Source organism: Colossoma macropomum, unplaced genomic scaffold (genome assembly GCF_904425465.1).
Source record: "Colossoma macropomum unplaced genomic scaffold, Colossoma_macropomum, whole genome shotgun sequence".
Taxonomy (NCBI): domain Eukaryota; kingdom Metazoa; phylum Chordata; class Actinopteri; order Characiformes; family Serrasalmidae; genus Colossoma; species Colossoma macropomum.
Window position 1 is genome coordinate 13,837,044 of NW_023494785.1, and position 16,988 is coordinate 13,854,031.

At 37.6% G+C, this 16,988-nt stretch overlaps 1 protein-coding gene across 1 annotated transcript; it reads left to right on the forward strand.

The window, feature by feature from the left end:
- Positions 1–1,001: 1,001 nt before the first annotated feature.
- gsdmeb (gasdermin Eb) lies at positions 1,002–16,710 on the forward strand. Its single transcript, XM_036583172.1, has 10 exons — positions 1,002–1,274; positions 3,557–3,814; positions 3,988–4,180; positions 7,520–7,694; positions 12,002–12,119; positions 12,415–12,531; positions 13,168–13,295; positions 14,031–14,235; positions 16,020–16,093; positions 16,211–16,710. The coding sequence occupies exons 2-10, from the start codon at positions 3,604–3,606 to the stop codon at positions 16,439–16,441; spliced, it is 1,452 nt and encodes a 483-aa protein (XP_036439065.1). The 5' UTR covers positions 1,002–1,274; positions 3,557–3,603; the 3' UTR covers positions 16,442–16,710.
- The last annotated feature ends 278 nt before the right edge of the window (positions 16,711–16,988 follow it).

The following is a 16,988-nucleotide window of genomic DNA, read 5'->3' on the forward strand; positions in this document are numbered from 1 at the left end:
GTGTGTGAGCAAGACATTCGGAGAGTAGCACAGACCTTCAAGCGTTCTGCAAGAGAGAGTGACTGAAAATGCACATGCCATTAATATTTTTTTCTATTTTAAAGGATACAACTGTAACAGTACGTCAGAAACAACATAAGGAAGTCTGTTTGAGTTCCCTAATGTATGTTGAGGAATGTGACTGAATGCAGTTTGCACCACACTAATTGGTAGCTATAAACTTCTATTACCAGTTAGCTACATGAGTCCTGTAGCTCCAGTGTAAAAGTAGAGAAGCAAACTTAAGAAGCCAAACATGTCTGGGCTGACTGACTGCATTTGAGGAAAATTCTGTGAATGATTTTTTGCTGAACTATTCCTTTAAACATGATTGAATAGTATCCACCCATTCTTGCAGTAAAGCCACAGATCAGTGTACGTTTTTACTCTAAAGAGGTTTTTTTGTTATGATTCATGCCATGGCCAGTCAGCACCATCACTTAACTGTGACACACAAGTACTGTGTTTTTTCCCCATGTACTGTATCAATTTACACAATTTCTCAATCCACTTTCACATCTATCTATCTATCTATCGATTTTATTGCAATTGATTTCAGGGCATTTGTATTGGTCCATTCATCATGAAATTTTCACACAAAGGACAGTTTATATATATATATATATATATATATATATATATATATATATATATATATATATATATATATATATATCGACAAAAATGGAGATACATTTTTTTTGGACATATGTAAGTTTATGTGCAATTATATGTCTTGTTACTGTAACACTCACTGCAATTTCCTTTCGGAATCAATAAAGTTCTATCTATCTATCTATCTATCTATCTATCTATCTATCTATCTATCTAGCCTTTTAATAGAAATGCTGTATTTCTACAATTCCACCATCCACCATGGCTGATGAGTACAGTAACAGAGGGGCTGCAACACGATAAAAGCTCATAACAGCTCCGTCCATTTTGGTGAAGAATTACAAAGGTACAACGTGGACAGGCGGGCAGTCGGGTTTCTGCTGCAGATGGTCCCTGCTGAGATACTGGGGGCTGGTGACACGCTAACACCAGCCCAGTGATATAGGGGTTGGATCTGCCCGCTGCTGGAGGTGTGGTCTGCAGGGTCTCCCCCGAGAGAGAGAGAGAGAGAGAAAAATAAGAGCGGTAAAGGAGCGAGTGAAGAGTCGGAGGGCGAGCAGGGCGGACAGACGGGGACCCGGGCTCAGTTTAATCTGACCTTTGAAACAGACAAAGAGACGGTAAGAAGCCGCTGTTCTTCTCCTCTGTGGTTCAGTAGGAAAGTCTCTGAGACTCTTCTGCACTTTTCGCTTTAGAGCCCCGCCAAAAAAGAGAAAGCCCCTCTTCTGCAGGCGGTGTGTGCTGCTCACACTTTGCGGCTTTTGTTGTTTCCGCTGCGCTCATAGTAACAGGCCTGCAGAAACCAGATAAACCAGTTTATCTGGCGAACTTACTTGGATATATAATGAATTATCGGAGTGTGAACTCGCTCTGCCGCAATTTTAACTTCTTTGTGCCGCATATTAAACCAGCAGCCTTCGTCTGGGTCTGTTGTTGGAGGTTGTGTTTACAGTCATTGTCAGCAGTGAACTCAGTTAATGCTGTGACTGGACTGCTTACCAGAGTTTTACACGCGTTATACATATGTTTATAACACTCCATACCAACACTGTGTCTGTCAGGTGCAGCTTAGGACCACTGCTGAAAAAAGACCATTAGATCCAGTCAGAATAAAACCTGTTTTTTCTTCTTAATGGGAACTTAATTAATTTAATTGCTTAATTGTTTTTAGTAGAGTTTCCTGTACAACACCATTAGATCACATTAGAAAAACACGAAATGAGTGTCGAATCAGTCGCCGGTTAAACCATTAGCAGTAGAACTGGAACGATTCATAGTGTTGAAAATTCGATTCGATACGATACAGCAGCAACAAAAATAGAGTGGCTGAAACTGTGCCTTACACTGTTGTGTTATTGTTTCTGTTTTCAGTTTATTTGAACATTTCTATCTAATATAACATATCTAACAAATCTAATAGTCAAAAGAAAAGGCTGACTTTAGCCACGAGATAATACAGCAATGATATACGATATGCTGCAGTGCAGTGAGATACAGTGCGAAACCTGTTACAGCCCTAAGAAAAAAACACAAAATAACTTAATAACTATCTGCAACAGGACCTTAACATTTCTGTTGCCACCACATGGTGGTTTCTCCTGTTTGGAAGCATCCTTGGGGGGTGTTTCTTCGACACTCTCTGATGTTTCATGTATCATTCAGGATGGCGGTCTTGACTCTTTCCTGCTGGAGGTACTTGGAGGTACTAGTAGTTGATGGCCACTCCACTCTGGACATGCATCCATATCCACTCTTAGTGATTATCAGGCCTTTGCAGATCAGCATCTTCTTGGTATAAACCACACTTTATGGGTACCAATGTTATTGTCTATGAATTGGCTTCTGGTGGCCCACTGTATTTTTATAAAGGCTTTTACTGTTGTACTGATCCTTTACAGTGCTAGGCATTCAAGTCATTTGGGTATGTATTGGTGTGGCTTTGAGGCATATGCCTGCTTGTAGTTGATCCAGACAGTACTCATGTTGATCTGCTTGGTCTTGGAATCTTGGTTGACTGCTTAATCTCAGGAGGTCATTTGAAACTTACTCCAAAGGCAAACAGTCAACTACGTCACACCTGGTGTCTGAAATTGGTTGTTTAGTTTTGCACTGAGGACACAAATATCATGTAGCTGGCAAGAAATAGAAGCTCCACACTAATTAGAATCAGGCAGTCTGCATGCTTAAATCATTACATACTTACCTCAAACAATGCTGCATTGTTAACTAAACTGTTCTCTATAAAAAAGGACAAAAGTATATTACATATCTGAAAACAATACAAGCAGGGCAAATTGTTTAAATATGTTTTTTTTTAAGTATTATAATAGTTTTTGAATGTTCACAACTCTTAATGTTTGATGTTTTTGGATGAGTGCACTGAGTGTATTGAGTGGGTGTTTGCAGTAGTGTTCAGAATTACAATCCAAAAGTATGAAATGATTCTAATATGATGCTAAATTCAAAAAACAGATTAATGGGAAGCTGTGAAAATGAAGACTTTTTGGATGTTTTCACAGTGACAAGCAGAGCTGTAGTTGATTCCTCAATGCCCTAAGAAGGCAGTGAGCCAATGAGCACTGGGAATAGACATACATTAAATAACAATTAACATCCAGAATGCTTTGTATTTGAAATGTGGTAATCAAATCTCAAGCAGATAACTCATCAAGAAATGTCTAGAAATAGATAATTACAGTATGTTATTTCTCATTATAGTCTTGAATATTGAGTAAACTGTATAATGAAATACCTTTCAGTGTCAAACTATTGTATTAGTTAAAATTGACTACAAACATGATGCTGATATAAATTAAAAAAAATGATTTCAAAACTTTGAACGCTTATGTTTATGTATATGCTATATCTACTAAAATTATTATTATTATTGTTATTATTTCAGGTCCTATATTTTGGTTGCACCTACAATCAGCGTTCTACATAAGGAAGATGTTTGCCAAAGCGACCAGTAAATTTGTGTCTGAGATCGACCCCGATGGCTGTCTGATCCCTGTGTCCCGCCCAAATGAGTTGGACAACCTCACTCTCCTGTCTTTGGTCATCAAGCACAAGAGATTCTGGTTCTGGCAGCGACCCAAGTACCTACCAACAGATTTCACCCTCAATGATCTTCTGCTTGGAGAAAAGAACATAGATCCAGGTACAGAGCAGATTTGAATCACAGGTCACTTCACAGTTGGATTTGTCCTCACAAAGTAACATAACGCTTAGGAAAAAAAGTGAAATCAAGCAACAGTGTCAGTGCCTAAAGTGCAGTGTGTCTGTGAGTCAGTAAATTCTTCTTTTTTTGTGTTCTTTTTTTTTCAACAACAGATATTATCGAGACTGATTTTCTAAAATATAACAGCACATTAGAAAATACCACCACTGGAGGCGCTGAAGCAGGCTTCGGTTCGAGTAGCATAAACATGGCAGGAAAGGGTTCATCCAAACTAGCCTCCTCGTTTGGGAACCTCAAGAAGCAGGAAGTGGACGTGCGAAAACTGCTAGATGAATCTAAAGACAGGTAAGTGAATGAGGGCTATTGTTGAGGGATGAAAAACTCCTGTTAGACAAGGGGCATTGTGGAGATCTTTGTCTAGGTTTATCCTTGCATATACTCAAACTGCCATTTGGCCACATAAAGAGGAGCAATGTGGAAGTGGAAGTGGAAGTGGAAGTGAGACTGCATTTGTTGGCAGAATATTCTGGCTATTTTTGCTGTGAGCCAGATCGGAAATGTGAAGACCCCAAAATTTTTGAGTGTGTGTGTGTGTGTATGTATATATGTATGCGTGTGTGTGTCTTATTGAATTTCCTTTTACAACTGTATATTTTTGGAGGTATTTTAGTAATAAAATGTACTGTAATTTTAAGCTCAATTTAAACCCTACTTACTTCTTTCTTTGGATATTGTTTTGCTGGCCGACCACAAGCGTTGCACTTAAATTTAGGCATTCCTGGTTTAGAACCTGGGTTTATTCAGAAACATTGCTGTTTTTGCAATAAACAGTATTGTGAAGAAAAGCTGTGCCTTGAGTTTTAGAGTCCTCACCCTAAAATAGGTTGCTGGACTATATGTTCATATCCATTTCCTACTAGTGAAAATTGATTTTTTTGCATGTTAAAATGTATTATTTAAATATAAAGTTTCTGTTCTTACATGTAAGAAATTTAATAAAATTGTCACCAGTCTGAAGCCAATTTGAGCAAGTTAAACTTAGAATTTAACATTACGAAGTGTCATTTTTACTTCTGAAATTTGACTTAGCACATATTACAATATAGTTTATCCTAAAATCTATTTTAATAAGAACATAATAGGCCAAATGTAATCTTTTACTAGTATAAACACTTTGACTTGTTCAAATTGAAGAAACTGTGGATTAAAAGCTAAAACAGCTTGTTATAACATGCATTATAATGTTGTTATGGGTGCTTTAAAAAAGTACTGAGGTAGTGTTGCTCTTATGCATTGTGAATGTATATACATGCTCAGTAATTTATATGATCATTTCCTTGATCTTAGCACTTGCCATTGTGGTTATGTAAACAACATATTACAAAATCTTACAACACCTTTCTTTAAATCTGATAAAGACACCTGGATTTTATCCCAGTAGTTGGGTTATTTGGTGCATGAATACCCTTCATTTTTCTACCTCTGCACATGTGCAGGAACAATCACATACTCAGACAAGCTCGAAGTGTGGCAGTATTATGTGCAATTTGCAACCATAAAAACTCTCAAATAAATATTTCTAGCTTTTGCATTGGTTGAGATGCATATTTTACATATTTAGAAAAAAAATCTGATTCTTGACTGGCTCATGTGGACCTGGAATTATCCAGCTTATTTTACACGTGCATGTAAAGGTGCTGAATGATGTATTGCCCAAATCAGATTTTTTGCAGTTTTGTAAATACTTTGTAAATGCAGACTGTTAGTGTTTTAACTGAAACAAGTTAATGTAATGTAGTGTCTGAGTGACAGGTATGGCGAGTGTTTTGAATCTAGCACTAACCACTTGAGCATGACTTCCTGATTACCCCTAAAAAGGCCCTCCTGTTCTGCTTTTCTCAAACCCACAGCTCTGTATTAGGTGACCCTCTCAAACCAGAATGCTGTACAGGCTCTGTTGCTTCTGTGACCATATTATCAGACCTCTGCCTGTACGTTCTTCAGATAGTCAGGACTGGCTAACACGTGTTCTTCATAAGATAAACATCGTTATTGACAACAATAAAACTGAAAGACAAAATTGTGTTGCTGTTCATTAATTCATTAATGTGGAAATATGTACATTTGAATCAGGTAAATTCAGTGCATCACTTTTTTCAGTGTAGTAACTTTATCTTGATGAAATACTTCTTTGGAATGTCGTGCAGTGCTGGGGCTGTTACTCGGACAAACCCCTGATTTCTGTGCACAGTCATTGCCACTAAATCTCTCACCTTACTAGTTCATCAGCTTGTAATGGACTTGGACACCTCACCTTCAACAGAGTTCACATGGCAGCTTATCATTATCATCAAAAACTTTATGACCTCAGTGGGCTTGTCAGGACAGAAGACTGCTGACAGCTCAACGCTGTTAACCATCTATCCAGGTTAACTATAAAGGGTCACTTCTGTACTTCTTCCACATTCATAACTCAGAAACCCAAATGCCATGGTGTGTTGTATAGTGCTGGTAAGATCAGACTTCAGCGTACAAGATAACATGCAAAAAAAGGACAAAAATAAAAATATATGCACTGCATATCTGAGTTTGTTCCACAGCTGGACACACAATATGCAAACAGTTTTGTATCAGTCTGTTTACGTGGCCAAATTTAATGAACCAAATCTGATCAAATTAACCAAAGGTGACAAGTGGTTTGGCTCTGAAAGAAGGCCTCAGATTTATCCCTTATTGTGTCTGTCGGTAGCACCTGACTGTACTGATAGGGCCAATTTTTTATTCAAGCAATAAGCTACACGAGGCTATGAGAAACGCATACCCTGAAGTTATACAGCAACAAAGTACGCTTCAGACAAGACTCCACTTAACTGACCGTACGTTACTAACATTTGTCATCCACAAAAGGTATATTTTAAAAGAATAGCATCAGAACTCAATGAATAATTTATTATTTATAATACTTGTAATAAATTATCATTATTATTATTAGTAGTAGTAGTAGTAATAGTAGTAGTAGTACCATTTTAATAGTACACCATTAAAGAAAGTTCTTAACGGGTTCTTTAGTAATGGCACTGGCTCTACTGCTTAAATATTGGTTCTTTGCTAATTTAAACAGAAAGCCTGTTGTAGTGTGTTTATTAAAGAATTACAAAAGAGTTCACTGTTGTTACAAATCCTAAAATCTTTTTTGTGTTATATGTGACCCTTTTGCTGCATGTGTAGGCTTTTAATAACTTGGTGTATTGATGCAGAAATCAGTGGATGGGTGTGGATATGTGTGCATATCTAGTATGTTGCAGCTGCTTTGAAGATGACTCAGCTAATCAGAGCCAGAAATATCTTTTTTTTTTTTTTATGAAGTGGAGCTTGACCCATACCAAGGCAATGTTATCACACTTTGCTCTGATTTCAGTGTGAAGTAAATAAACAGTTTAAACTAGACTTGAATAGCATTGAGACGGAAAAGGAGACGTCGTCCTAATATAAAGAGTTCAAGTAGTTCAAAGAGTTCAGTGCACACTCATTGGGGTTATGACTGTACATATTAACTGTATAACTGTTGTTGCTCTATTATATGTGTACAAGGCATTTGTCAAAATGGTACAATAGGTAGCTTCTCTTTTTCAGTTAGAAAACAAATATGACCAGGTTCCTGATCTTGTCGAGTCTCTTGTGTAGAGTTCTGGACATGCAGCACTCTCTGGTCCAACAGACACGTGAGAAGCGACGGGAGGTGTTCGCGCTGGTGAAGGAGCGCATCGTGACCACGCAGGCCTGCAGCATTACTGAAGAGGTGCAGGAGGGGGGCAGCTGCGGAGCCTTTCTGGGGCTCCCTTTACCCAAGAAGATTCAGGTCAGAGATACTGAGTTTCACATTATTACACTGACTGCAAGTAAACTGAGACAAACAGGTGTAATCTGAGCATGGGACACCTTTAGCTTAATGAAAATCTCAAAATCCAGATACGGAGACACAAGAACAGTTTGTGAATGAGGCCCGTTGCTCTGTAGCTTTATATAGATACAGCCCAGTCTAAAGTTATTGGCACGCTTGATAAAGAAGAGTAAAGCTGTATACAACAAGCAATTAAATATTGTGCTTAAATATGTAATGGAAATACATTTTTCCCCCAAATACAGTTCTGAGTAATTAAAAAAGACTTAACTGTGTCAGCCTGATTACCCATAAAAGAGGCCATTGCTCTGTTTCTCCTACAGCCACTACTCTGGGGACCAAAACCAAAACTGGAATGGAAAATTTATTGCCCGCACACTGCTAAAAAATAGGACTAGTCTGTATATTTATTCCATTAAATAGAGCACAAAAGGCCAGACACAAACTGAGCAAACATTTCAGCCTCTTGCTATAATCAGTGCTTATGAAGCAACTCTATGAACCTGCACTTTTTTAAAGACCCAAACAAATTATCCTCACCTGTGTAGATTCTGCTGGGGCCTTCTTAAAGTGACAGTAAAACAACTAGAGGATATAATCAGTTGCATAGATAGAAAACAAATATATATATATAGAGTACTTACACTGTAATGCGCGCTAGGATAAGACAACAGGTTGTCACTGTCCAGTTTTTTTGTTTATATATGTGTTTTTGTGCATGTGTATGTATGTGCGAGTGTGTGTGTGTTGTGTGTGTATGAAGGTATATACTAAATTATCTTTCTAATTTCTAATTTATCTACCAACTGAAGGTGGATGAGAGGGAAGGGAGACTGGGGAGCATTTATTTGTATCCTTGTTATCATCTTGTTTTCTGTTTAGTGTTTAAAAAAAAGTTAAACAAATCTATCAAAGTAAAACAAATATATCAAAAAGTATATGTAGTATATATATATATATATATATATATATATATATATATATATATATATATAATAAAAAGAACAAAGATGTAAGTTTACAAATCCAGAAGATCTCCCTCTGTAATAATCTTTTCTCCTGATCTCCCCCTCTGAATGCCCAGGAAGCGTAGATCTTAAAGAGAAAGTTTAGCTGATTTAACATAATGAAAAACAGGGGCCATATCAGCCTGTCTACAAATTAAACTCATATATCCAGTTATTCTAGTCCGCAGAGCTCATCTAGTCTTAGCAACATACAGTACTAAGGACAAGGACAAGGACACATGATGACCTAGACAACATATGTGGATCTACAATTATAAACTGTCTAATCTTATATGTGTTCAAAGTTTCAAGAGTGTGTAAAAATTTACATTTCAAAAATTGAGAACAACAGGAACAATTATGACAAGGAAAATTATCTTGGGCATCTGTATCTGTGTGTACCAAATTTTCTCTTAATTTTTTCCTCTAGAAAAGACACAGAGGGGAGAAACTGTAAAAAGATCTGAATGAACCGAACCTTTTAGCCAACTGTGTCTGAACACATTGGAATTAGACCTCCGCATTTAACCCACCCGTGCACACTAGTGAACCCACACACACTGGGGGGCAGTGAGCACACTTGCCCAGAGCAGTGGGCAGCCCTATCCACAGCGCTTGGGGAGCAGTTGGGGGTTAGGTGCCTTGCTCAAGGGCACTTCATTCATGTACTGTCGGCTAAGGGGATCGAACCGGCGACCTTCCGGTCACAAGGCTGGTTCCCTAACCTCCAGCCCACGACTGCCCCTGTCTGATAATTGTCCATCACTTTTCTAGAAGGTGCCAGTGATTGTTGAGGATATTCTTAATCTCCTGACTAAAAGCACTAAATGTAGATTTTTTTTCCCTCAGTGGTGTGAGGAATGTACCTTCTGTGAAGCAGAATAAAGCCAATTCTGTGGATGCCCACAGACTCAAAAGTCCTTGCACAGAAACTGGGCTCTAGCCTCAAAATCAACTGCATCCAAACAAATACATAGGAGTCTTGTAAGCTGATTACAGGGCAGACTGTGTTTTAGTGGAACTGGGTGGGCACTTTTAGGCGGTTTTCCTCTGTGTCCTTTTTGTATAAGATAAATAGTATAAATCTGTATATATTTTTCCATTACTGATTTTAATACAAGTGTCCAAAAAATGTACATACGTACATGTCTACATGATGAGTAAACTTAGTGGAAGGTCTTAAACAGTTCATATACAGTGTGAAGAGTTCAAAGTCCTTCTGTGAACGTCTGTAAAGGACAGAGTGATAATCAGTATATCTTTTGAACAGAGTAATATTTTATTAAAAAAAAAGTTTTAGAAAACACATTTTTCCTCCTAATAACCCAAGTAAAGATTAGCATAATCAGGGTCCATAGTGGCCCCCATAGCAGTGCCTCCAATCTGCAGATGGAAAGCGTTCTCAAGCAGGCAGTATATAAGTGTGATTTCCGCCATATCTGTAATAAATTCAGTAGGAAGACCATTATCATCATTATGCTGACTAAGAAAAAAGGGCCAAAAGACTTAATTTAAAAAAGTTATGATCATTGTGTTGTACTTTAAAATTAATTTTGATATATTTGTTTTCTATCTATGCAACTGATTATATCCTCTAATTGTTGTACTGTCACTTTAAGAAGGCCCCAGAAGAATCTACACAGCTGAGGTTAATTTGTTTGGGTCTTTTAAAAAAGGAGCTGATAGAGTTGCTTCATGAGCACTGATGATAGCAAGAGACTGAAATGTTTGCTAAGTTTGTGTCTGGCTTGTTTGTACTCTATTTAATAGATTAAATATATGTTTTGCTTGACCTGTCTTATTGCTTATAGCAGTGTGTGGGCAATACTTTACATTTTGATTCAGATTTTTTTTGCTTCTCGCACCTGCAGTAATCTACTTTGTATGTTTTGTGAGGCACAACAGTAATCTTTGTTCCTAACCTACACTATGCTGTACAGGACCGTGTTCTCCACTGCATGTTTAGCTACATTAGATAGCATGAAAAAGAGCAGATAAACAGAATATGAAAAAAATAAATATATATAAATTTCACAACTTTGCACATGGCATTCAGAATGTGAGAAGTTCACTGGGTTCACACTCTGCATATCATGCAGCAAGCTTGTGATCCCGAAAGGTCGACAATAACGTAGTTAATAATGAAGACCCAGAGACCTCAGCCCAAAAATGATGAAAGATTAGACCTTAATGAAACTCTACTCTTAGAGTAATGAAATCTACTCTTAGACCTTTATTCATAAGTTAATGAAAGTGGGTAAAAGTTGTGAAATGAAATCTGAAGTGAAATTACACTTAAATGTGAGTTTGAAGAAACTGTGGCCGTGAGTTCCTGTATCATTAGAGTTTAACAAACATGAAATCATCTGGTCACTCTCACCATGAGGAAAGGAAAAAAGCTGACGGGTCAAAAATAGTTCACAAATATCAACCAACAATCTTCATAAATCACAATCTATAAACATAGCACTTTCCAAACCTAGCAAAAATATATACATATACAGCTGTATGCAAAAGTTTGGGCACCCTCTGATCAAATTGCTTTTGGTTGATATTCACCATGAAAATACATTAACAAATTCTCTACAGAGAACACAGTTCTGCACATTTTAATGCACAATCACTGTTTATTTGCTGAACCTAACATAGCAGCAGAAAAAAATAAACATAAAATATACCCTGCGCAAAGATCTGCAGAAAATGTTTGTTCCCTGCAGATGTGTACCTATTTTCACAGAAAATCAACAAAACATGTAATTTGACCAGATGAGCTCAAACTTTAGCATACAACTGTGGGGCTAAAAAATGATTTGTACACCATGAAAAGGACACAAGTGTATATTCTCACTATATACTTTAAGGGAAGACGTATACGAGCCCAGAAACAAACCCAAAGGTTAAAGTTGAGAACTTAAGATGTGAAGAGTTCAGCCTGGAGGAGTGGTGCAGGATCGCTGCATTGTTATTAATGCAATCCTCCTGAAGAAAATATTATGGTTCTTTATCCTTTTTATAGGGAGAATGGCCAAATAATTTTGACACTTATGTTTTTTAAATCACTTGTTTAAAAACTTTTGAGTTCAAAGAACTGTATTGACATCAACATTTTATATTATTACAGAAAGGGTAATTTGCTCTGCTTTGTCTTATATAACTTTTTAGTTATAATTCTAAACTCCTTTTTTATTCTACACTCATTTATTAAGCATGTTCTTACCTGTAGACCTTTTTGTCTCCTTTTTTTTAATTTGTCTACAGGTGTCAGTGAAGAATGGCAGCCACCAGTCTGACAGTAATGTTTTAGTAGAAATCCCTGCCAAGGCGGCCCTCGCTTTTTGTGTGATTGAGCTCAACGTGAAGTCCACAGGTCATTTTGGTAATGCACTTTTGCTTGGTTACATATAAAGTCAAACTGTAGAATACTGAATAGAAATTTTGGAACAGACGTAAAATGATAAATTTCATGCTAATGTCATGCCATGGCAGTTTGATCACAATTACTACAAAGACATGTGTTACAGTTTCAACATGGACAAATTAGTTTCCACTCCAGTCAATTCCATGTATGGTACTACAGTATTTACTCTGTTTATATTCAGACCTTTAGAAAAACCTGAATGTAAAGTAAAGCGTGCAGGTTTGGTCTGACTACTGCAGCCTTTTGCTCGCAGAGCTGTGCCTGCTGCCAGATACATATGGAGGCTTTGAGGTTGACGGGTCAGAGAAGAAGTGTGAGAACAAGGTCTATGCAACACCACCTGAACCACCAAACAAGCAGCTACAGAGAGGTAACAGCTGGATTGGGGTGGTGGGAGTTATGGAATCAGTGTCATACTCGTAAACAAGGCTGTATAATTAATCCCATATGAACATCACAGTGTTGAGCTCTGCAGTTCTGTGAAGAGCACAATTCATTTAGCAGCATTCCAGTTTTGTCACAGCAGTTACGAATAGCACTTTTTGCTCTGTGAGTAGTTTAACAAATCAGAGGTATTTTCACTGCATTTGCTCAGAGCACACTGCACTGTGGAGAGCCCAGAAGAACTGCCTCTGCATGTTGACATCACGTGTTGTACAGATTTGTCCCTATTGTACAGTGTGTGCCAGACTGTCCTAAAAACTGTTACATTTAATTACAATAGTTAAGGTGACTGCTATTATCACTTTAACCAGAATAATGCAGTCTTGCGATTTAGTTCTGGCTAGTTCTATTCTACCTTGCTTAATGGGCAAAATGTACTCGTGCATACTAAATCACTATTTTATAGCTTCCCACTAAAAAGCTTTTCAAGAGCCTCCCTATAGTACGAAGCCAAATGAAACTGTTAGGGCAGCCTTCTCTATTCAAACCATTTAAATCCTACACTCAGCTGATATAACAAACACTAGCAGTGGCTTGTCCTCTTTCTCTCTGTCTTTCTCAGATTTGGATAAACTGCAGTCCCAGTTTACCTTACTGTCAGGGCTTCCTGCCAGCATGCGCTCCAGCCTTTTCCAGCAGCTAACTCTCCTCCTGGAGGACAAAACAGCCATCAGTGCACTGGACCTTGCAGTAAGTGAAAACAGGGCATTTGTTTATGCTAATCAAAGGGGAATGTTTCATTATGCACATTTTTGTTTTAGTTAAAATTGAAATAAGTACCATTACTGAGTCATGAGAAAGCAGCATGTGCTGCTGCGAGTCACCTTGTAAAGCCTGAAAAAATTCCATTTTGTGGACATTTTTTTGGACTGTGCCATACGTCTTTATGTATTAACGTCACACACATAGCCTTAAAAAGAAGGTCCGGCTTGATGTTTAGGTCTCAAATGCAAAATCAACATTATACTGATGACAATATGAAGACAATAGTAGGAAATTTACTTACAACCAACAATACAAAATGTTCTTTCGCACATTGTGTGCTATTGCACATTTCCACCAGATCTTCAAATCCCCAAAACCTTACATACTGTTGCTTTAATGTTTTTAATTTTTTTACAGAACTATGTTAACTTCTTAAATGACCAGGACTGACCAGTGGGTCTAAAGTTTTATTACGCACTTGTATAACCTAAGAATAACTCAGCCAGTTTGCACTGTAGTCCATGTAGTTTTTGATTAAAAAGCCTTAGTATGTAATTAGCCTTAGTTAAATAAATTAAGGGTGCACTTTGCAGTTGAAGTCCCTTAATTTCCCTTAAAGTGTACCTATGACAAAACAGCTGTTATCATGACAGTTACAAATGAACAGCCTATGAATTCCTTATGTATGAGATGTGATGGGTTTTTGTCATGTTCTCACAGTTAGAGGACTTGTGTAGTGGTAAGGACCCTGACCTCAGCACCCTGGACAAAGCTCCCTCTCTGAAGGCAGCAGTACAGACCACGATAGAGCTGCTCCAAGGCAGTAAAGGTGCAGATCATGCCCCCCTGAAAAGCACCTCGTCTGAAGAACAGCTCGAGCCCACTGCCCTCACTGCCACCCACGTCATCACCAGTGCCTTAGAGGGTGAGTTTGGAGCAAGTAAAAAGAAATTGTGCCAGTAAACTGTAAGCCTCTTTTTTTCACTGCAGAGCAGAATGGTTACCATGGTCACCACAGACTCGTGTGAACAGTTACTGTTTTTTTTCCCATCTGCTGCGCTGCTAAATCAGGACTACAGAATACCTAAGAAAACTATGGTGAGGACAGGAAGTGATGCAGTGCATCAGCAGTGGTGTTTATATATGTAATATTCAGAGTTGGGCAGAATACAGGGTGATTCAAAAAGATTAATCCGATTAATCCGATAGCGCCATATTTTTACAACCGTGAGGCACCTAGGAACCAATCACATACCAATTGAAAGAAGGGGTTATAGAGTTTCTGACTGTCACCAGAAGATGGCTCCCTTCAGTCTGCGAGGAGATGGTGACCCCTGAGCAGAAAGTGGTTTGCGTTCTCCATTTCAATAAGAGTGAATCCGTCACAACTGTGCAGTGTGATTTTCGTCAGCAGTGAACCTCTAACAGCTCAGAGCGTTCATCATTGGCTCCACAACACTGGACGATCGCAATGAAAGAGCCGTGAGTGCAGTGACACTCGACATGCTCAATCGATTATGGGATGAATTTGACTAATGCATTGATGTTGTCTGTACAGCTGGAGGAGGTTCATATTGAGCACTTGTAAAATTACGTAATAAACTTTATGCTCACTTAAACCATTTAGAGTTCACTGCATTGTTCTGTAATGATTTACAGGTGAAATAAATCATTTTGAAATCGGATTAATCTTTTTGAATCACCCTGTACTTTGAAAAAGTAGTGATGGCTGATTAGTGAATACATTTAGGACATTAATATATTCCCTTACAACACAAAAATAATGCATTTAGACTACATTTACAATCTCAGCAAGGCTCATGGGAAAAAGTCTGCTGTTATCAATTTTACCTATTATTCACACCATCCCTCGCTGTTACTGCGTAGTTTTTTCTTCATGAAATTATTTAAATGTTTGATACATGGTGAGTGTATATTATTATTATTTAGTAACAATTCAGAAATTTAGCAAGTTTGATTATAAAGTGGGTATCTATGTGATTTTCAGTTACTGAGGTATGTAACATCATGCCACACTAGTTCAGTCCAACACCAAAGCTAAACTTATCACTACTGAGGAGTCTGTACAGATCATCACATTATCAGTCTACTCATGCTTTAGCATTCCATCGTTTGTAAAGAAGCTATTTGTTAAGCACCTCTTTAGATTCCATCTAACAAGCATTTTTGCTGCAGGCCGTGCACTGATTTTAAACTAGTTAATAAACAAGTGTGGATGTTTCTTTAAAAGGTTTTAGTGTTTAATATAAAATATTCCCCAAAAATATTCTCTTAAAACTTTCAGTACTCTGAATACTGTATTTTCGAAATGTAACATGGGCTGAATACAAATACCTAATTTCGGTATTCTGAATATATAGTCCCTATACTTGTATTCCATTATATCCCAACCCTGGTCATGGAAGGTACGTTACAGAACTGATGGAAATGTAAAAGTTGCAGAGTAAATACTGAAACAGTTCCACAGCAAACCATGTCCAAGTGGAAATGCCATTAGAGAGGTTACTCTGAGCTCAGAACCTTTTGGCCCTATAGTGAAAAAGAGGCTTAAAAACTTTGCTTTGAATAAAAAAAAATATATATATATGGATTTTATGGAAGTATGGTTTGCTCTTTTTTTGGAATATCATGTAATGTTGCAGTCATTATAATCAACTACAAGTTATATAAAGAAATTGTCTCTTCTAGAGATGACTGATTCCACTCTATCAGCGCTCAAGTCCTGCTCCTCGTCCTCCTCCTTACAGGCACTGCACTCCCTGGTGAGCACTGTCTCTCTTCTAGAATCAGTATAATTTTTTGTGAAGTTTGTGAAGATCTCTTTCCATTTTATTTGGATTTAGTATTTAATGGCTGCATCTCTTCATATTATTACACAGGTGCAGAATGTAGTAGAAAACAAGAAGTGTTCCCTAAAGGACAGCAGCCTGGCAGTGTTAGCTGAAGAGAATACATACAGCAAATTTGAAGAGCTCTTTGGCTCCTCCAACATCACACTGTGTAAAGAGGAAGACACGATCTGCGCAAAGATCAGCAGCCATCAGGGACACAATAGTCTTATCCTGTGCATTGCTATATGTGGTCTGGCCTCTTTAGTGACCCCCGTCTGATCGGGTGACTGTTCAGGACAGACTGACATTGGAAAATGCACATCACACGACCAACAAGAAATCCTTGTAAATGTGAATGTTTTAAAATAGACCCATCAGCTCACCTTTCCCCCCAAAAAATAGGCTAAACAAGTCATTTCACAAGAATCGATCAAATGTACAGAAAAACAGCCAATAGCTGTGAAATCCAGCTTCTAATTTGTAATCTGAATGTTTTGTAATGGAATTTATACACTGAATTTTATACTGTAAGAAACTTTTACTAGTTAAATCATGCTTTTATTGTGCATTGTGTTAATGCATTCCTACAGTAAACATTACCTATCCACAATTTTCTCAACACTGAATTGTACATTTTTATTATAATTATTATTAAGAGAACTTAAATTCCTGCTTAAGAGATGTCCTCTACTTTAATATTTGAGAAAGAAATGTGTCAAAGTTTCTGCCTACAAACTTTATCCTTGCCTTAGGGCTTCACCAAAATGTCTGGGCCAAAAATGGTTTTAAAAAAAAAGAAAAGAAAAGAAAAGAAAAGAAAGAAACA

What these genes read in the sequence shown, in the direction of transcription:
- gsdmeb (XM_036583172.1), top strand. Translation starts at nt 3,604, where the DNA reads ATGTTTGCCAAAGCGACCAGTAAATTTGTGTCTGAGATCGACCCCGAT. An exon ending in AAACAAGCAGCTACAGAGAG is followed by an intron (nt 12,532 to 13,167) that starts GTAACAGCTGGA and finishes TGTCTTTCTCAG; the next exon opens with ATTTGGATAAACTGCAGTCC. An exon ending in CATCACCAGTGCCTTAGAGG is followed by an intron (nt 14,236 to 16,019) that starts GTGAGTTTGGAG and finishes TGTCTCTTCTAG; the next exon opens with AGATGACTGATTCCACTCTA.